Here is a 23,082-nt window from a genome sequence, read left to right on the forward strand (position 1 = left end):
TCACTTGAGGGAAAGATATTAAAGGCAAAACTGAAATACTTTGGCCACATAATGAGAAGACAGGACACCCTGGAGAAGATGCTGATGCTAGGGAGAGTGGAAGGGAAAAGGAAGAAGGGCCGACCAAGGGCAAGATGGATGGATGATATTCTAGAGGTGACGGACTCGTCCCTGGGGGAGCTGGAGATGGTGATGACTGACAGGAAGCTCTGGCGTGGGCTGGTCCATGAAGTCACGAAGAGTCGGAAGTGACTGAACGAATAAACAACAACATGAGAAACACTAGGATGTATTCCACCTCCTCCAACATCCCCAGAAGGGGCTAGGCCCAATGTCAGAAGAGTCCTATCATTCCCCACTCTTTTGTTACAGAAGTGAGAAATGTGCACGCACGGAACAGCGACTACAGGAAACTTCAGGAGCATACTTCAGACCATCTCTCCTCTAGACTTTCACTTGAGACTTGGAACTGGGGTGGGAGGGTATTTGGGAGCTTCAAAGCTCAGGAGAAGACTTCTAGCTTGCATAATGTTGAATATAGCCCCACCATGCATTACAGTCACGGAATTACTTGAAAAATGGAGCATTAACAATACAATTTTTAAAGAATTGTCAAATGCAGAACATACCAAAGAAACATGGTGTAGGACTATCCTCCCTTCTTTCCAGTACAAAGCAGATAAATCTTTACTGGCATACCTTGTAACGTTATGAGGACAAGGTTCAAAAAAGAGAGAGAGAGACGGCAAAGGTATGTCCATGTCATGGTTAGGTGCAAGTGAGGAAAGACCTGTCATTATGCCTGTATTAGCTCTATAAAAGCTTTGAAAATGAGTAATCATGGGTTTTGAATTAAGACATGCACATGTTGTTAATTATACCTGGTTTAACAAGACTTTAAGTATATGGAACTCAGTTGCATTGATTCATTGAATGATCATGCCTTTATTCCACATTTTCAAGCATTGGGAACAATCTAGCAAAAATGAATTGTGTAAATTGTATTAATTACTGATGTTTTTTAAATTGTAGGAGAGCTGTGCTAGTTTGTGGTAGCAAAATTCAGGAGCCTGCTAGTACCTTTTCTGACTAACCAATTCTATTAAAAGGCATGCGCTTTTGTAAGTTGCAGCTCACAAGCCCTTAATAGAATGGGTTAGTCAGAAAGGTGCCACCAGACAACTTATTGCAGGCTGTTTAAGGCCATTTTTAAAGCTTATATTGCTATTCTTTGAACCAAGAAAACTAGTTAAAATTTTTGCATCAATTTCTAGGAAGTTATAGTTCTTAGGATCTATTTTTAATATATTATTGAATATTGGCTTTGTTTTAACCATTCCGAGAAATGTTACACCTCACCATAACAACTGTGTTTTGATTTCTAGAATGTGGAACAAGACCTCTGATGGATGAGTCCACAATGGGGTCCCGGATTATAGGTGGACATGATGCTGAACCTGGGGCATGGCCATGGCAAGTTAGTCTTCAGATTCACTACAGTGACGGAGCATATAGCCATATATGTGCGGGAGCTTTAATTAGTAACAACTTAGTGCTGACTGCAGCACACTGCCTTAAAAGTTATACGTATGTATCTTTCAATTCTAAATGGTTTTCTGTCCATGTTAGGTGAATGTGTAGGTGTAGGTGAATGTGTGTATATATACATACACAAACACTTCGAAATCTGGATTTACAAGTTTATGTAGCAAAAGCCTGGCAGCATAGTTCATCCTCCAAAGAAAGGAATGTTTCAAGAAAAGGAAACAAAAAAAAGATATTCCCTTTTCCCATTAAACATATGTGCGCTTACCTGCGTATATATACAGTACCTGTCACATTTCAAAGAGAAAAGAAACAGAAACCAGGAGAACAAAATGACTTATTTTAATTCCTGTAAAATAAGTCATTTATTTATTTATTTATTTATTTATTCGTTCATTCAAATTTAATTACCGCCCATCTCCCCCAAGAGAGGGACCCTGGGCGGTTTACAATAAAAGTAATTCCTGTAGAAATTTCACTTACAAAATTCACTGATCATCTATCTACATATACCAACCATTCTCTCCCCCAGAAACATGCAGACAAACAGACAGACACACATTCCCCTGTCTTTCCAGAAGAAATGGCAAAAAAATGAGGTGGTTCATTGGGCAAGGGTAGGCAGGGCTACCATCTCTAGGCTGAAAGACATGACAACTGCTAAATGGAAGCTGCCAGATAGTAGTTGCCTGGATTTTTGCAGCCCAAATCTGGTATCTGTAAGGGGAAGGAAGAGCCAAACTGGATGGGAATGAGGGAAGAGGAAGAGATAACTGAAAAGAGAAGGAAAGAGGGAGGAACTTGTTCACGTGTGACAGAAAGAGCTCAAGTTGTGTGACATATATAATTACATTACAGAGTGTCATAGAAATGTCTGGAGTAATGCTAATGGGAACTAACTAAGAGGGAAGGGCTGGTTTAACTCTGAGGGCACCTTCATTATTATATAAGTAACATCGATGTGCCCGTTATTTATTTATTTATTAATCTCCTTCCTTTACTATTTCCTTCTTTCACATATCTTCTGCTTACAGGGGCCCCACTTCTCTCCTGATCCCTTAATCCAGACTTCGATTTTAACAAGATTTACAAAATCTAAAAAAAAAAAAAAGCATTTATTGCTGGCTTTAGCGTTTGTAGGTCAGATACTGAAAAAGGAATAGATAGCACAAAATGCCAGGATGATTACAATTAATATAAGTTTATTAATGAAGTCCATCTACTTACTGCTTTTGGAGAGACCCCCACCACCACCACCATCTGCTGCGGTAAATGTGAGTAGTGGAGAGAAAGGAATGCCATGGCTTCCATTCACAAAGGGGTTGCTTTCACTGGGCAGGTTTTATAGCCCTTCAACCTCTCTTCTGAGCACCTTGGAATGTTCACCCCACTCTGGGGAAGTTTAACCAAAAGGTAATTAAAGGTCCTTATGGTTGTGAGCTTGGCCACCTTATGGCTATGAGCTTGGCCTTCCATTAGATCCATGTGCCTCCTGGCTAGCTAAGGCTGCCTAAGAGGTGACGTGGGATCTGACGATGGTGAAATCTTCCTTGAGAGAGGGGGTTGGGTTGTTCCCCTGCCTCTCAAAGAGGTGTTGGTTTGCCCCCTCCTCAAGAAGCCATTGCTAGATCCCACCATACTAGAAAATTTTCATCTAGTATCTAACCTCCCTTTCTTAGGCACCTTCAGCGGACCCTAGATGATGCCGATTATCTGGATCCCTTTCAGTCAGGCTTGAGACCTGGGCATGGGACTGAAACAGCATTAGTCATGCTTTTGGATGACCTCTGGCAGGAGCAGGACAGCAGTAATACATCCATCCTGGCTGTACCTGACCTCTTGGCAGCCTTTGATATCATTGACTATGGTATCCTTCTGGACTGGCTCCGTGGGTTGGGAGTGGGTAGACCTGTATTGTGCTGGTTCTCTTCTTTCCTACGGAGTTGATTCTAGTTGGTGTTGATCCAGAGGTCCCTCCCTCATCTCCTACTGTTTGGGTTTCTGCAGGATTCGGTACTCTACCCACTCCTTTAATATCTACATGAACCTGTTGGGTGAGATCATCCATCGCTATGGGGTGAGGAATCATCAGTCCTTTAATCCCTTCTCTCAGACTTTTAATTATTGTCTTGATTCCATCTTACCTAAAGCTTAAGTTTAAAATTTGGGTTTTTTAAAAAAAAAATTAATGTAGAAAGTGCATAACTGCATAACAAGGAAGCTTCTGTGTATGTAAAAATCCATTTTATTGTTTTTTAAAATAATTTTATTGAAGTTTTTGATAAACATAGTAAAAACTAATACAAATTAAGCTAGAAGAAAAAAGAAAAGTTCAGAAGGTGCAGAAAAAAGGAAAAAAAAGAAAAGAAAAAGAAGGCAACAAAGACAATAATAAAGAAGTGGCTTCCAACCTTCATCACACCAAGCATGTAATGATTGCCTTATCCCCCCGAACTCAGTCTCACCAGGGGTTAGTGAATAAAACTGATTTATTGAAAGGATAGTATGCATATACGAAGAAAGCTGAGAATAAGCAAAAGCGCGCCAAATACAAACTAAAAACCCTCGTCTCTAACCCGATCCCGCCCCTCACCCCAGCATCGCAACCACCCCCTCCCAGCGTTGACCAGCGTCACACCTCTGCCTGGGAAAGCAACCTTGAGTACAGTTCATAACCCAAACACACATTCCTTCAGGGCAGCACAGAGATAACACCCTGATAGGGCTGAAATTTCCCACCCCGCAGATGATAGACATGGATCAGAAACGTTACGATGTATGCACACCATTGGAACGATGAACATGACAAAGCATAAGCTAATATAGTAATTTTCACCCTTTTAAAGTTACAAATAAAAAACTCTTCTCTCAATAGCCTAACTTTTATCTATACGCAATCCAGAAATTGTCATCTTCTCAGTTCTGGTTCAGCAAAAAGTCCATTAGGAGTTACCAGAAATATCAAATAGTTTATCCCTGATCAAAGAGTCCAACTTTATATTCCTTCTTTTTGCTCTTCACAGTCTTGACCTTTAAATCATCCCAGTGGCATTGCAGGATTTGATCTTTCATCAATCTTTAGCACTCAGGAGGAATCTTCAAAGGTTTCAGCAGCCTACTTTGTAAATCCCATAAAGAGGATTTATTGTCACAGCTAGAAATCCATTTTATCGTTGAGTGGTATTCTTTTCCAAGCCTGAGAGCACTCAACATCTAAGTTTGGGGTAAGGAGGAATTACCATGATTTTCAATTGTTTATTAACCCATCATCTCTTGAATTGTCAGATCAGGATAGGGAATGATATTATTAATTATCCTGTGATATTATACAGTTGTATTCATCTATCATTTTCAGTTCAGAGCAAGTCCTACTGATCACAAAATCAGCTGTCTTCAGGAATGGCTATGGAAGAAATAGACTATTCTTAATTGTGCGTAGCTTTTGCATCCTCTGGGGCCAGTACACGTATTTCTTTGCATTTTTATAATCAGAGTCCAGATGAGGAAGGCAGTGGTAAAAATAGATATGGAGGAAAGAAGAGCCAAGGGATGGGAAGGTGGGAAAAAACATCTAGGAACCTAGGAAGACCAAAGCAATTGGGGGCAAGAAAAACAGTGGTGGCAGAACAATTAAAGTAACTAAGAGAATTATAGGATCAAGGACTGGCATCAAGAGAGCCAAGGTACAGACAATTTGACTGAAGAATGGAAGAAATAAAGGCAAGAAAAAACGGTACGGCAAAGCCATCTAACTTCAGGAAAAAGAAGTTAGGTTTGCTGCTTCGTGCTTCTTGGTCCATATCTGTATTCAGATTCCTTTCCTGGGCTCTCACAAGGATTTCTGCAGGATTCAGTACTTAATTGCTTATTGGCATTAAGTAAGGATTACTTAATGCCCATAAGCACTTTTATGAATATTGTGAAACCTAGGAGTAAAATATGCTTAACTTTTTATGTTCCGGGTTTATAGGAGTACTGCAAATAGGATCTATTTTTACCATGTCTCAATCTGCAATTGCTAAATTTCTCTCTGTTATAGTTCACTCTATTTCTTATTATAGTGAAGAGAAGGATCACTGGTCCAGTAGAAGATGCAGGGAGCACAGCACAGATTTTTCAGAGGAAAAGGGAAATACCTGCCAGACTACCAGAATTAATTTGTGGGCTTTCTTTCTCTGGGAAGTGAATGAGGTGATAATGAGGAATTTGCTTATCTGAGGTTTGTAAGTATACTGGAAGAATAAGGAAACAATTTTGGCTTTGTATTTGCATTTTCTCAGAGAAAGAGATTGGGAGCCACATTCCAGTAGTGAAAGGAGCCATAACTTTCTCTGCTTTTTCTTTCATGCTATATACATTAAATGCTCCTGCTCACATGACACATACTGAGCAGTGTGAGTAGAGAAAACTGCTGGTTCACTGTATTATATTCCTCATTCAGTGGAACTGCTGCTTCAAACATTCCCAGCACTCTAAAATAGCAAATCCCCATTGAGCCATCTCTACTTGACTCTTGCCATTCCTAATAAGAAAGGCAAGGGCTGGAACATTTCAGAATAGGCAAATACAAATCACATTTATTTCTCTTCACTTTCGAATTATGACTTCATTGGTTCCTGTAAGATTTCCATAACATATCAAAAACAAAGTAATTTATTTTGAACTGCAGATGGTGTTACTAAATCATGTATCATTTCTGAAATTATTTTTAGTTTCAAAAATAATTTTACAGTAATTTTATTAAAAATTACAATTGCAGTGTTAAAAACTAATGCAAACTAAAAAAAATAGAAGGTGCAGAAAACAAAAAATAGAAAAGAAATAAGAATCGTAAAGAAAAAGAAAAGAAATATATAAAGAAATGACTTCCCCCTTCGTCACAAGTATAAATAATTTTAGTAACTTATCACCTTCTCTTAAAATACAACAGATCTCTTCTTCCCATATCCCATCTCTTATCTATAAATGAATCCTTAAAGCCTCCTCATTTCACTACTGCTCAGCCAGTACTGATCAGTCCATTAAGGGTTATCAGAGATAACATATCTATTTTAACCTTGATCAAATAAACCAACTTTATATTCCTTCCTTTTACTTTTAATTACCTTGATCTTTAGTCCCTTTAAATAATGTCCTTGATTCTTTTCATTTTCTCTTTGTCCCTTCTCACTTGAGTCTTCAAAACTTTAACAAGCACTTTTTGTAAATTTAATATAGGAAAATTATCCAGCTCACTCTCTTGGTTTGCTATTTGTATATTCCTTTTAATTATTAAGACATCACCTGGTTTCTTTAGTATGTCCAGTGTAGCATCTTTTTTCATATCATTCACGTAGCCTGTTCATTTTTAAATCCACTTCCAGATCAATCTCAATCTTGTCAGGTAGAACTTGTTCCTCTTCCATAATATCTTTTAAACACAGTCTATCTATAGAGGCAGACACTCTTAAAATTAACTTCTGGGTCTACTGTTCAAAAATATCCTTCAGTATGTCCAATGTTAAAATATTTTGTTTCATTCTGTATTTGTAAATAGAATTTAAGTGTTCAATTTAATTGTAATCTTTACTTTCTTCTAATTCCCTCTAGTGTCCAACCTTCAAAATTCCATCCTATCATGTTTTTTTAAAAAGAATTCAGAACAAAAGCATTTTCCCACTGGAAGGATTCTTATAATTAATTCAAAAATCTTATTTCAAATCCACCTGGACCCTTAGTCTTTTTGTAACTTTCCAAAATCAAAGTTCTAATCACCCTTTTGCTGTTTATTAAAAAAAAATTTTTTGAGTCCTTAAACTTGTATTTAAAACTTTTTTTGCTAAGGATTGAAGGAAACTTACCTGGTGTTTTCAGACTTGTCAATCCAAAGGTTCCTAATAGATGAAAAGCAGGAAAGAAGCAATTTCCAAAAGCAATTAGAAAAGGAAGTATGCGAACCCAGTGTCCTTTCAAAGGAGTGCCAACCGTGGTTTGACCAAAAAGATGGTTATTCCCTCACCTCCCAGAGCTCTAAACCCACCAGAGACCACTGTTTTGCAGTCTCCTTGCAAGGAGCAGGTGTGTAGAGCACTTGTGGGCTATCTCAAGTCCTCTCCTTGTCCGGAGAGGAATTACAAGAGCTGGTCCACTCACTGGCTCTTCATTCCGCTGCGGTCATCAGCTCCACTTTTCACAGAGCCATCTTCAGTTTGCCATTTCTTCTCTAGAAGTCCCAAAATTTATTTATTGTTGTGTCTTGCATAGCTATTTCTAACTGTGCAAAGCCTTCAAAAGACATGCTTAACATATATTAAGTACTCTTTTTGCATCTTCAGAAGAACCACTGTTTGCAAAGCTCATGCAGCTGCTTCAGAAGCAAGTGCCAGCTGTTTCCACTTGTGAGAGCATGCACAGCCATTTTGTTTAGCTGGAAGGAAAACAAAAACAAAGCTCTTACTAGCAGGCAAAATTATTTCTGTAGTTCTTTGCATGTCCACCTTGTAGGCACATGCTTCCAGTTTCTAACAGGGATCCCTTTGGAGTCCTTGGTGCTCTCTGAGTCTTGTTGTTTTCTTGCAGACGTTTCATTGCCAGACTAGGCAACCTCTTCAGTGCAAACAGGGAGAGGGCCTTGCTCTCTGTTTATATACAGTGGCTTGCCCTGCTTGTGTTGGTGGGGGTGTTGTTCTCTCCTTGGGAGTTCTTTGATTGGGCTGTTGTTCACTGCTTGGTTGATTGACTGAGTTAATAGTTCCTTGATTAAGGTATATTGTGCTGTTTGATTGTTCATCTGGTGTTAATCCTAGTGTTAATCTTTGCATATGTGGGTGGTGATTGCTGGAGAGGAGGTGTTCTGGTCTTTTGGCTTTTCTATTGTCTCTTGTGAATGGTATGTAAATGTTATTTACCTCTGTGTGTCTGTTGATGGCTGCTTTGTCTGAGTGCCAGGCTTCCAGGAATTCTCTGGCATTTTTGGATTTGGCTTGGTTTAGGATGCTCACAGTTTCCCAGTTGAAACTATGGTTGAGTCTGTCCATGTATTGTGAGATTAAGAAGTTCTCATCGTGTCTTCTGACTGCTAGTTGGTGTTTGTGGATGCGCTCTGCTAGTCTTCTGCCTGTCCTACATAGTGGCTGTTACAGTCTTTATGCTGTAGGTTGTAAATAACTCCTGTTTTTTCTTCTTGTGCTACTGGGTCTTTTGGGTTACTTAAGATGTTTTGAAGAGTTTTAGTTGGTTTATGTGCTATGGTGATGTCATGCGGTTGTAACAGTCTGTTGGTGGCTTCTGAGATGTTTCTGATATATGGCAGTGTTACCTTTTCATAGCTTCTGTTGGTTGGGTTGTAGTGAGTTGAGTGATGAGGCACTTTTTGGTAAAGTTGAGGGGGTATCCATTTTGCTGGAAGATGCTGTACAGATAATCTGTTTCCTTTTTCTGGTGTTCTGGGTTGCTGCAGTGCATAAGTGCTCATCTGAATAATGCTCTTACACAGCTTCTCTTGTGGGAGGTTGGGTTGTTACTTTGGTAATGGAGCACTTGGTTGGTGTGGGTCGCTTTCCTGTAGACTTGTGTTTCTAACTTGCCATCATTTCCTCTGCTGATGAGGATGTCCAGGAATGGTAGTGTGTTGTTGTTTTCTTCCTCCCTTGTGAATTTTATTGCATTAAAGATGTTGTTGATGGTTTTGTGAGTTTCTTCCAGTTGTTTCTTTTGTATTATGACAAAAGTGTCATCTACATACCAGATCCATACTTTGGGTTGTATTTGTGGGAGTGCTCTCCTTTCCAGACACTGCATTACAATCTCTGCTCTAAGTCCTGAAATAGGTGATCCCGTGGGTGTTCCTTCGATCTGTTGGTATATTTCTCCATCAAACTGAAAGTAGGTCGTAAAGCAGAGGTTGATGAGGTCCCTTTCTTGATTTTGAACAGAATTTTCAAGACAACTGCCTTCATCTGACTTAATGACATAGATAAGAACATTGCTTTTGGCAAAGATTGGCTTTGGTATCAGAGAATTCCAATCTGGAAATTCTTGAGCTGAAATGAAATTACTGTGTTATTTTGAGTCTGTTTGCTGTTAACCTCAGTATCTCTGATGTAACAATTCTATAGTATCTGTTGACTCTACTGTACATGGGACTTTGTTTTTTTCCTAGGAACCCAAACATGTGGAAAGCTGTAGTTGGTTTGCATCATCTTTATAAACATCAGCCTTATACTACCGAATACCGTGTCAAATATATTATAATCCACTCTGATTATGATTTTGGAACTTTTGAAAATGACGTTGCCTTGTTCAGGCTAACTGGGTTTGTCAAGTACAATGACTACGTCCAGCCCATCTGCTTACCCAACTCTTCTTACTTCCAGACTGATAAACACAAAAATCCATGTTATATAAGTGGATGGGGAAGGACAAAGGAGCAAGGTAAATCTTTTATTATTACTTTAAAATAACATTAAGGTCAAGGTTTTAGTGATTTTAGGCTAAAGTCTTATTCACAAATGAAATTAAATCAGTGCAACCTGAGCAAGCATAAAGAGAACTGGGCTGGAGGAAAACTGCTTTCCGGAGGGTACTTTTGAGGACATTCATGTGTTATGAATGGGAAAACCCAGGGCTGCTAGTAAGTGTACTCAGTAAAAAAGTTATCAGCCATAGTAATAGTACTTTTTTTTTTTTTGCATTCATTCACCTTTTCATCAAACATGATTAGATAGATTAGATAGATAGATAGATAGATAGATAGATAGATAGATAGATAGATAGATAGATAGATATCCCTAAACAATGCGATGTACTGTATGGGTTTTTTAAATTTTCTTTTTTTCCTGGATATTGAACTTTTTAAAATCTTTTCAGAAACATTTTAGAAGTAGCATTGTTATCAAAGCAGTCCAGTTTTGTCTGAATATAACAGTACCGTAATTTTCTGCCTTCTTCTTGCATTCATTATTGACAAAGCCTGAACAAACAGGACAGAATACCTATAATTGGCTCAGACTGTATTTTACTTCAACAAATGGGAGATTGCTCTGCCAAGCGTCCAAGCAGTGATCAGGTGCCCAGACCCTTGGTTCTTTTAGATCCAGAGACAATAAGCACGCCAGTGGATAAAGAAAATTTAAGCTTTATTATAAACTTAAGCAAACAAATTCAAATAGAAACACAGTTCAAAACAGAAACACAGTTTAGGCAGATTATACAAAAGCATAAAAAGCGTAACATAAAGAAAGAAATCATACATACCAAAGCAAGGTGACCTTCATTCCCTTTTTGCTACCAGGAGCCTCCTGACCAAGGTAGCGAGAATAATCCCAAAGGATGGCTGTTCAGTTCTACAGCACCCAGCGTCCTGAGTCTGTACAGAAGCTCTCACATTCAAAAGAACGCTCCTAAGGTTTTTATCAAAGTCTGGCCCTCAAACCTCGTGACCATGTTTCCATGGTACTGAGGCTGCAGGACCCGACCTTGACCAGGGTCTGGAGCATCTGTTTATGACATCATCCAAGAGCCTGGGAAGCTATACAGATAAGCTAATGCCTAACAAAAAACAATCTGGAGGTTTTCTCTTATTTCTCCCCCTACTCCAGACAAACATATTTTCTGGAGGGCTGTTGGAGGAGTGGACTTACAAACTTTTAATCTTGTGGTTTTATCTCCCCCCTCATGCCAAACAGAAATAAAAACCAAGGAAGTTGAACATCAGTATAACTCAAAATAAACTCTCATCTTCTTGTGTGAGGGAGAAAATCAACATATGTCACTTAACTCCTTGAAATAACAAAGGTCTTCCACATTTCCACTACAGAAATCTAGATTTTGAAGAGGCGAAACCTGTGGGCGTCTACATGTTGCTAAGTGACAGCACTCAGCTGCCCTGGACAATATGGCAATGGTGAGAGATGCTGGGAATCAGTACAGCAACATCTGCAGGGCCAGAATTTCTACTTCCTCAGGGTAGTCATAAGCCCCGCAGATGTTGTTGCACTAGGACTCCCCGCATTTTTTCATCACCACAATGTTACTCTTAGCCATGCTACTGGCATGCTTACCATGCATCCTATGCTATTGGTATGCTATTGTTAGCCGTGCTAATCCCTTGCTAGTAAACATTACCTAGCTGAGGTTGATGGAAATGCTATTACCACTAAAATCAATGAAAATTAAAAACGAACTGTAATTTCAAACAGCAATATTGTGATCTAAAACAAATAATTTATTCAAAATATGTGAATTTTATGGCTTAGCATGATTGTCTAATGCTTTGTAAAATGATTGCTTATTGCACACTTAGCGTGAGTTTTAAATTTCTCCATAGTGATATTTGAACTTAATACTGTCACTCAAAGTTGCAATATGGAAAAGATGAAAAGGAATAGATTGACAATATAGCAGTCAAACAAATAATATGGATTTGTTAGATAAAATTTGCAAAGATTGTCAACAAATGTAGATACAGTATGAAGTATATAAGGCAGGAAATTTGACCTATAGTCCAAGAACTTTCAAATTCCATCAGTTTTCCCTACTGAACTGCATGTACAGAACATCACACAAAAACAAACATACTTCCAGCTTTATCTTGTGCTTTCATTATAGGGAGAGGTAAACATATATTACAAGAAGCTCAGGTTGACATTATTCCACTACAAATCTGTAATAGCTATGATTGGTATGGAGGCACAGTATCCTTGAACATGATTTGTGCTGGCTCTGAAAGTGGACGTGTTGATAGTTGCCAGGTAAAATGGTGATAATTCCATTATAAAAATATTGTAAAACTATCTTATCATATAGTTGTTGCTTGGTCAGATTGTTAATGAGCAGAAACACAATAATATGTCCAAATAACATGAATAAAATCAGTCTGGGAAGGAAAAATAGTTCATGCAATAAAATAGTTATTTAAATTTTCATAGTAACATTCAAAGGATATTTTGTTTTTCTCAACATCATTAGATAGTTATGAAAGTGACTGATACGCCCTAGGCACACTACAAAAATAGAAAATGCTAGTCACTCATAATTAAATAATTTTTAAAAAAATCCTGAAAGCAAAATGATGTTATAGGAAAACAAGATTTCTTACAGAAATTTGAGGGATATATTTTAATAGAGGTTTATGCATATAAACATGAATATAAAGAAAAACAAATAATTACTCTTTCACAGGTTACCTCAGTGAAGACCTTAGCAGTAGCTGTGGGATAGCAATAGGGTATAAAAGGAGATGAGGATTTTTTTTTTTCCTGATTCAGATCACTTTACTTCTATTCAGAACAGGTCACTTGGAAATACAGGGTGATTCTCAAGACCTGTGTACAAAATGCTTGATGGGAGATAAGCCCCTAATGTGCTGAGTTTGTAGTGTAACTTCAGTGTAGTGTAGTTGCTAAGGTGTTGGACTAACACTAGGGAGACCCAGGTTCCAGATTCCCCTCAGTCATGGAAGCTCACTGGGCGACTTTATTCTACTCAGTATTTGTCCAGTATACCTCAGAGGGTTGTTGTGGGAAAAATAGGAGAGTGCTATGTATGCTACCTTGAGCTAATCAATGAAAGGCAGACTATAAATCAATCAATCAATCTGCAGCTGACCCAATCAAGATATCAATGTGCACATATTTAAATTACCTTAGTTTTAAATCTTGTGGTCCAACAAAAGCAAATATTTCTCCTTCAGGATATCCAAATTCATCTATATTTCCAAATGATCAATATTTTCATTTGACAGCTTACAACAAGTACAACTCACACTAATTGGACTGTATGCTAAATCTTCAGAATAGCAATGAAGCAACACTTAACTTATTTTTCACATTGTAGGGAGACAGTGGTGGTCCTCTGGTATGCTATTCCCCAGATGCCAACAAATATTATTTAACAGGAATCACCAGCTCTGGCTTTGGCTGTGGCAGACCAAAATTTCCAGGACTCTATGTACGTACAGCAAGTTACAGAAATTGGATAGATTCTTATATGTCTAACAAAACAAATACTGTAAGCATTCATCTTGTCATAATTTTGGGGACTGCTGGGTGGATAACTTTCCATATTCTATAAAATACAAAGGTTACTTTTACTGAAATAAGATGACAGCCAATTATGTTTTAAGTTTTTTTCTTTCTCTTGCAAACATATATTTTAAGGAAATTTCTCAGGAATGGAACTAATTAATTTCTGTGGGAATTAAATATAATAAACTTAGTCCAACAGACATTCTAACCTGCTACTTCTACAAACATACCTAGAAAGAATTTAACATTAATCTGTATTTTAAATGTAAGACCCACTGTTATGTACTGTTTATGAGATACAAAATACATAGAAGCTATTACACTTTTCAAAATGGATTAAAATACTTACTGATTAAAAGACTCAAGAGTTTGCTGAATTCAGAGAGTCCTATCATAAAGATATTGCTAATGTTTCCATACTTCTCACAGCATTTTAAAAATAAAACTTATTTTGCAGATAGATATATGTGAAATTGCAGAACAGAATGCAGAACAGCCATTCATTTCCAATGATTACATCTTAGAGGGAAAAACAGGGATGCTTATACATAAAAATATATAACTTAACTCTTACCTGGACATAAAAACCCAGTGGGCCTTAAAGTAATAGGCATTTATTTATTTATTTATTCAGTCATTCATTCTTCAAATTTCTTATTACCACCGATCTCTCCCAGAAAGGGGACTCTGGGCGGTTTACAATAAAATAAATTGCATAGGTAATCTTAATGCCTATCTGTTTTTCTAGTTAGTTGTCTTATCAGAAGATGCCCTGAATTTGAGCCACTTCCATAATGTTTAAAAGCCCGGGCTTTCAGAAAATTAGATCATAAGTACTGCTTGCTGTGCTGACTCTTCTACAGTAAAGTAAGTACACTGTGACTTGTTACACTCATAAGTACAGGTAGTCCTTGTTTAGCGACTGCCTTGTTTAGCAACTGTTCACAGTTACGATGGTGAAGAAAAAGTAACTTTGTGACCAATCCTTGCTTTAAAACCTTCGCAGGTCTGCAAAGCAAAGGAAAGCTGAAGTAAGACCATAAATACAGTCATAATTTCAATTAGTGACTGCCTTACTTGATGACCAAGTTGCTGGTACCAGTTGTGGTAGCTAAACAAAGACTACCTGTACACTAAGGGCCTTTCTCTTCATACAGTTAAGTACTATTCGCTTACCCTTGAGCCCCCAGAAAACTATACCATTGTAAAATTTTGTTGTCTTCACTGCCAATCCCTATCCTTCCTCAATGGCTTCTATGCTGGCTTGCCACCAAAAGGTGGCATCCTAATTTCAGGTGTGCAGGACATTTTAACCAAAATCTCTGGGTTCACTACCCAACCCGGTTTCTGAATGTCACCAAAGGGTAAAATCCACCAATCACAACATTTGCAAGTTTAGCCAACTGTTAAAATGTGATGCTTCCTGAAGTCTGCTGGCCAGCTGGTCCACAGGATCAGGAGGCTACCCTATAAGGCAGGAGAGGTCTCCTGCTTTTACAGGGCAGCTCCTCTAGCCTGCTTTCAGCATTCTAAGGGGGCTTATTTTGATAGTGGGTTTGTAATCTTTTCAAAGAACGCTAAAGTCACACGTCACACTCAAAACTTACAGGAAAGCTGATCCTTGGGGTGGGGGGGCTGCCTGATAAAGTGGGAGAGGCTGTCCTGGAGTTGCTGTATTCTGAACATGTTTTGTGTTAATTTTTGAAGTCTCTCAGACAACTCATCTGTGGATTGTGAAAGATGGTGGATATAGGGAAAAGTCTGTACTTCCCAACCCATCACTTCCAGAGGTCATGTATAAGATAATCCATTGTCTCCATAAATAGAGCTGAAGAGTCCAGTGTGAAACAGCTGGGGTTTCTGACGCTCCAAAATAGAAAGGCTGTGAAGGAGAGTGCCTAGGATCCAGGGGAGTGGGGGTGGGGGGACATGCTCACATCAGCCTGAATACTGGGCTGATACCTTCTGTGATCACCTGACTGTACCACTGACAGCAACCCATCAGATTTTTTACATTTTGAAGCTGACAGTGTTCACAATTTGCCTCAGGGGAAAAAATACTCCTTAACTTAGAACAGCCAAGGATGGTATAGTACTGACTCAATTACAGGCAGTCCTCACTTAACAACCATTCATTCAGTGACCATTCGAAATTACACTTATGACCTCTGCCCAAAATTACAACTGTTGCAGGGCCCCTGCAGTCACATGATCAAAATTTGGGTACTTTGCAGCTTGCCCCCACTTACAAATGTGGGGATGCTTCAAATCCCCTCACCCGCCTATCTCCCTCCCCAACTCTGCCCTTTTGGAAGCCCTGCACCCTGCCTTGAGGGGAGCAAACAGACCCAGAATCGCATGGCTCTGGGGCTGCAAGAAGCTCCTGAGCCGCAGCATAGCACAAAACTGCAGCCGCCCCAATCTAACCATCCCAGGAAGCTCCAGCGTCCCCAGCCTGCATTCCTTCACCCAGCTGCCTCCTCTCCCAGTTCTCTGCACCGACCTTTCACCTTTTTCGCCCAGCCACCACGGGCAAAGCAGAAGTGCCTGGCTGCCTTTGCTGACTCCTTTTTGGACACAGCTTCTCCAGAGAACATTTCCTCCACATGGCTCCCTTCGGATCACTGTCTTTGGAAAGTTGCACTCTCTTCTCAGAGCTTTCAGGGAAGGTGCATGGGAGTGCATAACAGTGCACAAGAGGTGCCATGTGGGAAGGAATGCAGGAGTATGCGATAGGTGCCCCACAGGTTTGGGAAGGAGCACATGGGTGTGTAAGAGGTACTGCATGGGTCAGGGAGGGTGTGAGGGTATGCAGCAGTGCACAGGACATGCTGCACAGGTTGGGGAGGGTGTGCAGGGGTCCGTGAGAGGTGCTGTGCTGGTCAGGTATGGCACGCAGTGGAGCGTGAGAGGCACATTGGGGTACATGGTGGCGTATGAGAGGTACTGTGCGGGTTGGGGAAGATGCGTAGGGGTATGAGGCACTGTGCAGGTCAGGGAGGGTGTGGGGGTGTGTGCGAGAGGTGCCATGTTAGTGGCCAGCGTAGCGTGAGCACAGAGGGGCTGGGGAGGGTGGGCAGGTGGGGGAGACTTACCCCAGCAAGTTGTGACCTTCCCTGCTGGTTTCCCCATTGACTTTCTGGGGAAGCCTGCAGGGAAGGTTGCAAATGGCAATCACATGATCATGGGGTGCTTGGCAACCAGTCATAAGTGCAAACAGGTTGCCAAGTGCCCAGATTGTGATCACGTGACCACGGGGGTGCTGGGACAGCTGTAACTGCGAAGACCAGTCATAATCATATTCCTTCAGTACCGTCGTAACTTCGAATGGTCACTGAACGAATGCTCATAAGTGGAGGACTACCTATAAAGCAGTGATTATTCTTTCAGGGAAAGGAAGAAAGGATATGGGTTATGAGCCACACAAAAGAATTGCTCCTGCAACATTTCTGCTACCCCAGTTTCATTTTTCATCCCCTCTCGCCTCATTGGGGGTGAAGAGGAAAGGGTTGGGGGAAAAAAAGGGGCTGAAAAACAGATTAATTTCTCCCATCCTGTATCCTGTGGGCCCAACCTCGATCATGTCATCCTGCATTTATTGTTTTTTTAAATATGAGAAAAAGGAAATAGCCACTAACTAGTGTGGGTTGGCTGGGTAGAACTAAATATAATGGGTGAAACCTGAGAGCTGTTTTGGCTGCTGGGTGGGAAGAGTGGTCTTGTCAATGTAAGGGATTGAAGGGTAAAAGAATGAAAAGGCTGAAGACAAGAAGAGGACCGCTTTCACACGGCAACTGGCCATGGCCATTGTGAATAGGTTTTTTAGCTTTGGTTAATTCTAAGCATATAGTGTTATGGAAACACTCTCCATATTTCAGTTCTTGTAAACAGCAGAACATATTAATAGTTAATGTATATGATGCAGTTTGCCCTCCACTGCTGGTAAAGATGGTTGTTCTCATGCACACCCCCTGCTCGACACACACCATTACCTTTTTAAACAACGGACCTATCAGCCACCCCCAAGCACTGCTGGACATCTGTTGTAATAAAGCAATACAGAAGGATTCTACAGAAGAGGAATCCAAATACATTTTATAGAATGGGGAGGGTGCTCACAGCAGCTGACTCTCTCTTTTAGCTGGGATTGTTCTTTGTCGACAGCTCTTTTTTCCATGCAAGTAATGGAGATTTGTTAAGATCTGTTTTTAATCAAAATTTGAATCCTCCATACTAAATTCTAAACTTAAAACAAAAATATCAGAAAAAAGTGACAGCAAAGTATAAAAAAACTATTCAATAATATTCCTGTATGACTTTTTAATTTTGCTACTGAAAAGATTTTTTTAAGAAGTTTAAAATGTATCCACAAACATTTCTCTCGCAACCTCCTTGTCCTTTTTTAACAAACCCAAATCGGCGATCAGAAGAATTTAGTATGGAGGATTCAAATTTTCTTGCTTCATATAAGAAAATAATTTTTTGCCATCTGACAAAATGGGTATAGGGTTTAGCTAGGCTGTGTCCTAGCTGAATAATATAAGTTAGTTTTTCCGTTATGTCATTATGCCATGTATACTATTACAAAGCCTCATCATTTTATTTTCCTAATATTTGGCTATAAACATTCTAACAACAGCACAAAAACAATTGGATCCTTAGCTAAATTGTGGTTTAACTCTGGAAAAAAATTAACAGAGCTAACTGTGGACTCTATTAAATAAAAGACTCTTTAATAAAAGTAGATGTATCACTATTTTGTTTTGTGACCTTTCTTATTTCTGAAAAAAAATCTGGCCAAAAGGAAGTTCACCGTAAGTGGCAATACGTTCCAAAAGAAGGGCTCATGGTTCTTTGTGCTAAGCTGGAGGGGGCTATATAAAGGACTATAAAATCCTTAATTTTGGCTGAGGAAGAAAACAACTGGCTTTCATTCCTACATTTTATTCCTTTATCTTTCATCACTGGCTCTCTGGAAATAATTTTGAGTTTCAAGAGACACCTAATTTATTAGGAGTGCTCATTAAATCCTATAAATCAAAAAAGCCCACAAGTAGTCATTGTAAGTACTGAGGTTGTTGTTGTTTATTCGTTTAGTCGCTTCCGACTCTTCGTGACTTCATGGACCAGCCCACGCCAGAGCTTCCTGTCGGTCGTCAACACCCCCAGCTCCCCCAGGGACGAGTCCGTCACCTCTAGAATATCATCCATCCATCTTGCCCTTGGTCGGCCCCTCTTCCTTTTGCCTTCCACTCTCCCTAGCATCAGCATCTTCTCCAGGGTGTCCTGTCTTCTCATTATGTGGCCAAAGTATTTCAGTTTTGCCTTTAATATCATTCCCTCAAGTGAGCAGTCTGGCTTTATTTCCTGGAGAATGGACTGGTTGGATCTTCTTGCAGTCCAAGGCACTCTCAGAATTTTCCTCCAGCACCACAGTTCAAAAGCATCGATCTTCCTTCGCTCAGCCTTCCTTATGGTCCAGCTCTCGCAGCCATATGTTACTATAGGGAACACCATTGCTTTAACTATGCGGACCTTTGTTGTCAGTGTGATGTCTCTGCTCTTAACTATTTTATCGAGATTTGTCATTGCTCTTCTTCCAAGGATTAAGCGTCTTCTGATTTCCTGACTGCAGTCAGCATCTGCAGTAATCTTTGCACCTAGGAATACAAAGTCTTTCACTGCTTCTACATTTTCTCCCTCTATTTGCCAGTTATCAATCAAGCTGGTTGCCATAATCTTGGTTTTTTTGAGGTTTAGCTGCAAACCAGCTTTTGCACTTTCTTCTTTCACCTTCATCATAAGGCTCCTCAGTTCCTCTTCACTTTCAGCCATCAAAGTGGTATCATCTGCATATCTGAGATTGTTAATGTTTCTTCCAGAGATTTTAACTCCAGCCTTGGATTCCTCAAGGCCAGCTTGTCGCATGATGTGTTCTGCATACAAGTTGAATAGGTAGGGTGAGAGTATACAGCCCTGCCGTACTCCTTTCCCAATCTTAAACCAGTCTGTTGTTCCGTGGTCTGTTCTTACTGTTGCTACTTGGTCGTTATACAGATTCTTCAGGAGGCAGACAAGATGACTTGGTATCCCCATACCACTAAGAACTTGCCACAATTTGTTATGGTCCACACAGTCAAAGGCTTTAGAATAGTCAATAAAACAGAAATAGATGTTTTTCTGAAACTCCCTGGCTTTTTCCATTATCCAGCGGATATTGGCAATTTGGTCCCTAGTTCCTCTGCCTTTTCTAAACCCAGCTTGTACATCTGGCAATTCTCGCTCCATGAAGTGCTGAAGTCTACCTTGCAGGATCTTGAGCATTACCTTACTGGCATGTGAAATGAGTGCCACTGTTCGATAGTTTGAACATTCTTTAGTGTTTCCCTTTTTTGGTATGGGGATATAAGTTGATTTTTTCCAGTCTGATGGCCATTCTTGTGTTTTCCAAATTTGCTGGCATATAGCATGCATTACCTTGACAGCATCATCTTGCAAGATTTTGAACAGTTCAGCTGGGATGCCGTCGTCTCCTGTTGCCTTGTTATTAGCAATGCTTCTTAAGGCCCACTCAACCTCACTCTTCAGGATGTCTGGCTCTAGCTCACCGACCACACCGTCAAAGCTATCCCCGATATTGTTATCCTTCCTATACAGGTTTTCTGTATATTCTTGCCACCTTTTCTTGATCTCTTCTTCTTCTGTTAGGTCCTTGCCATCTTTGTTTTTGATCATACCCATTTTTGCCTGGAATTTACCTCCAATGTTTCTAATTTTCTGGAAGAGGTCTCTTGTCCTTCCTATTCTATTGTCTTCTTCCACTTCCGCGCATTGCTTGTTTAAAAATAATTCCTTATCTCTTCTGGCTAACCTCTGGAATTTTGCATTTAATTGGGCATATCTCCCCCTATCACTGTTGCCTTTTGCTTTCCTTCTTTCTTGGGCTACTTCTAGTGTCTCAGCAGACAGGCATTTTGCCTTCTTGGTTTTCTCTTTCTTTGGGATGTATTTTGTTGCCGCCTCCTGAACAATGATGCCAACTTCTGTCCAGAGTTCTTCCGGGACCCTATCTACTAAGTCCAGTCCCTTAAATCTATTCTTCACCTCCACTGCATATTCCTTAGGAATATTAGTGAGCTCATATCTAGCTGATCTGTGGGTCTTCCCTAATCTCTTTAGTCTGATCCTAAATTGTGCAAGAAGAACTTCGTGATCTGAACTACAGTCAGCTCCAGGCCTTGTTTTTACCGACTGTATAGATGTCTGCCACCTTTGGCTGCAAAGGATGTAATCAATCTGATTTCAGTGTTGTCCATCTGGGGAAGTCCATGTATAAAGCCGTCTCTTAGGTTGTTGGAAGAGAGTGTTTGTTATGCAGAGTGAATTGTCTTGGCAAAATTCTATCAGCCTGTGTCCTGCTTCGTTTTGTTCTCCCAGGCCATACTTACCTGTAATTCGAGGTGTCATTTGACTGCCCACCTTAGCATTCCAGTCTCCTGTGATGAAAATAACATCTCTTTTAGGCGTGTTGTCCAGTAGGTGCTGCAGATCCTCATAGAACTGCTCTACTTCAGCTTCTTCAGCATTTGTGGTTGGGGCGTATATTTGGATCACTGTGATGTTAGATGGCTTGCCCTGAATTCGAATTGAGATCATTCTGTCATTTTTTGGGTTGTATCCAAGCACTGCTTTAGCCACTTTACTATTAATTATGAAGGCTACTCCATTTCTTCTGTGGTCCTCTTGTCCGCAGTAGTAGATCTGGTGGTCATTTGATGTGAAGTGGCCCATTCCAGTCCATTTCAGTTCACTGACGCCCAGAATGTCTATCTTTAATCTTGACATCTCACCAATAACCACATCCAATTTGCCCTGGCGCATAGATCTTACATTCCAGGTTCCGATGGTGTGTTGATCCTTAGAACATCGGATTCGCCGTTCACCACCAGCACCGTCGGCCGCTAGCCGTCCTTTCGGCTTTGAGCTAGCTGCGTCGTCACGTCTGGGGCTAGTTGAGCTCATCCTCTGTTCCTCCCCAGTAGCATTTTGACCATCTTCCGACCTGGGGGTCTCATCTTCCGATGGTATACCGACATATCTCTGGTTGTACTGATCCATTTAGTTTTCACGGCAAGAATACTGAGGTGGGTTGCCATTACCTTCCCCAGGGATCGCATTTAGTCTGACCTCTCTGTCATGACCTTCCCGTCTTGGGTGGCCCTTCACGGTTTAGCTCATGGCATCATTGAGGTGCTCAAGCTCCAGCACCACGACAAGGTAACGATCCTTTGCTGAAGAAGTACTGAGGAATTGGGGCTATTTATCCTTCCAATGTTTGATCAGTGGATGGAAGTCCTCATGTTACTAGCGACTTACAAACAAGTTGCTTTTAGACATAGACGGTGTGTGGATGATAGTTATGTATGAAATACAATTATCCCTTATTGAAACTGTTGTGTAAATTTTATTTGAGAATGTATGAGAAGTCCTTAAATATACACATTTTTATTGTGTAATTTTTTCCCCTTCCATTTCTTTTTTCTTTCACTTATGGCTTTTTTTTTCCTTTTCTTTGTTCTGTTTTATTAAAAGCAAAACAAGGAACCACCCCCATGAAAAAGCTTTAAAACATTTTAGAGTAAATTCAATTACTAAATGTAATTACTGTCTACAAGATAACTTGTTTGCATTCTGAGTGTGTGATGATATATACAAATGCCTTCAAGTTGAAGGAATATGGCCAACAGCATGTTGGCTTGCAAGGTAGTCTCTAGATCAAACTTTCTCAGTTGGGGTTCTCCAGAACTGAAGGGTTCTGTGAGAGGTTGCTAGGGGTTATGTGAGAGATGGTGACTGAAAAAAAAAATGACTATTTTTTTAACTTCATGTACTGTGCAATGCTAGTGCTTGCAGTGGTGGTAATTTTTACGTGCCATGACTCAGCTGCTGGCCTGCCCCTTTGCTGTTGTTGTAAACATAAAACATGGATGGTGTAGGTTAGAAGTGAAGTTTTTTATTGTGAAGTTTTCATATTTTTTGCAGCTTTTATTCAGGCATTTCCTGAGACCTGACCTGAACATTATTTCAAGGATTCCTCCAGGGTAAAAAGGTTGGGAACAGCTGCTCTAGATTAAAGATCCTAGCTTGCATAGAGTAGCATGAATATGCTTTTCATAAAAGTGGCTTTGGTTGCACTTCTGGCATAAAGTCAAAATGTGCTGAAATTGGTCTGTACTGTCATTACTGTTAGTAAGGAATGATACATGTAGCATGGATATGAGTAAGGTGTAACTTAGTCTACACTTTCTCTGTATTATTAAAAAGCATTATGTGAGCTTTGACTGACCAAAGCCTGATGAGTGGCAGAGTTCAGTATCATCAGGTGATGATCATGGTGTATGGAAGATTTTGGTCTAAATGTAAGAAAAGTAAAGGGTAAACAGTTTAATTAATGAAATCAAAGAAAAAACAGGTACGTTGTGTATCAGTGAAACCTAAGAAAAAGGGGAAGGTTGTAATAGATCTGAATGCA

At 39.9% G+C, this 23,082-nt stretch overlaps 2 protein-coding genes across 2 annotated transcripts in view; one reads left to right on the forward strand and one right to left on the reverse strand.

Moving 5' to 3' along the window:
* ATF1 (activating transcription factor 1) overlaps nucleotides 1–23,082 on the reverse strand; it is a 364,083-nt gene that overhangs the window by 122,033 nt on the left and 218,968 nt on the right. The gene's annotated exons all lie outside the window — the stretch shown is intronic.
* LOC134490065 (transmembrane protease serine 12-like) lies at nucleotides 9,654–13,678 on the forward strand. The gene is made up of 3 exons (XM_063292949.1): nucleotides 9,654–9,957; nucleotides 12,076–12,275; nucleotides 13,360–13,678. The coding sequence occupies exons 1-3, from the start codon at nucleotides 9,663–9,665 to the stop codon at nucleotides 13,594–13,596; spliced, it is 732 nt and encodes a 243-aa protein (XP_063149019.1). The 5' UTR covers nucleotides 9,654–9,662; the 3' UTR covers nucleotides 13,597–13,678.

Source organism: Candoia aspera, chromosome 2 (genome assembly GCF_035149785.1).
Source record: "Candoia aspera isolate rCanAsp1 chromosome 2, rCanAsp1.hap2, whole genome shotgun sequence".
NCBI classification, from domain to species: domain Eukaryota; kingdom Metazoa; phylum Chordata; class Lepidosauria; order Squamata; family Boidae; genus Candoia; species Candoia aspera.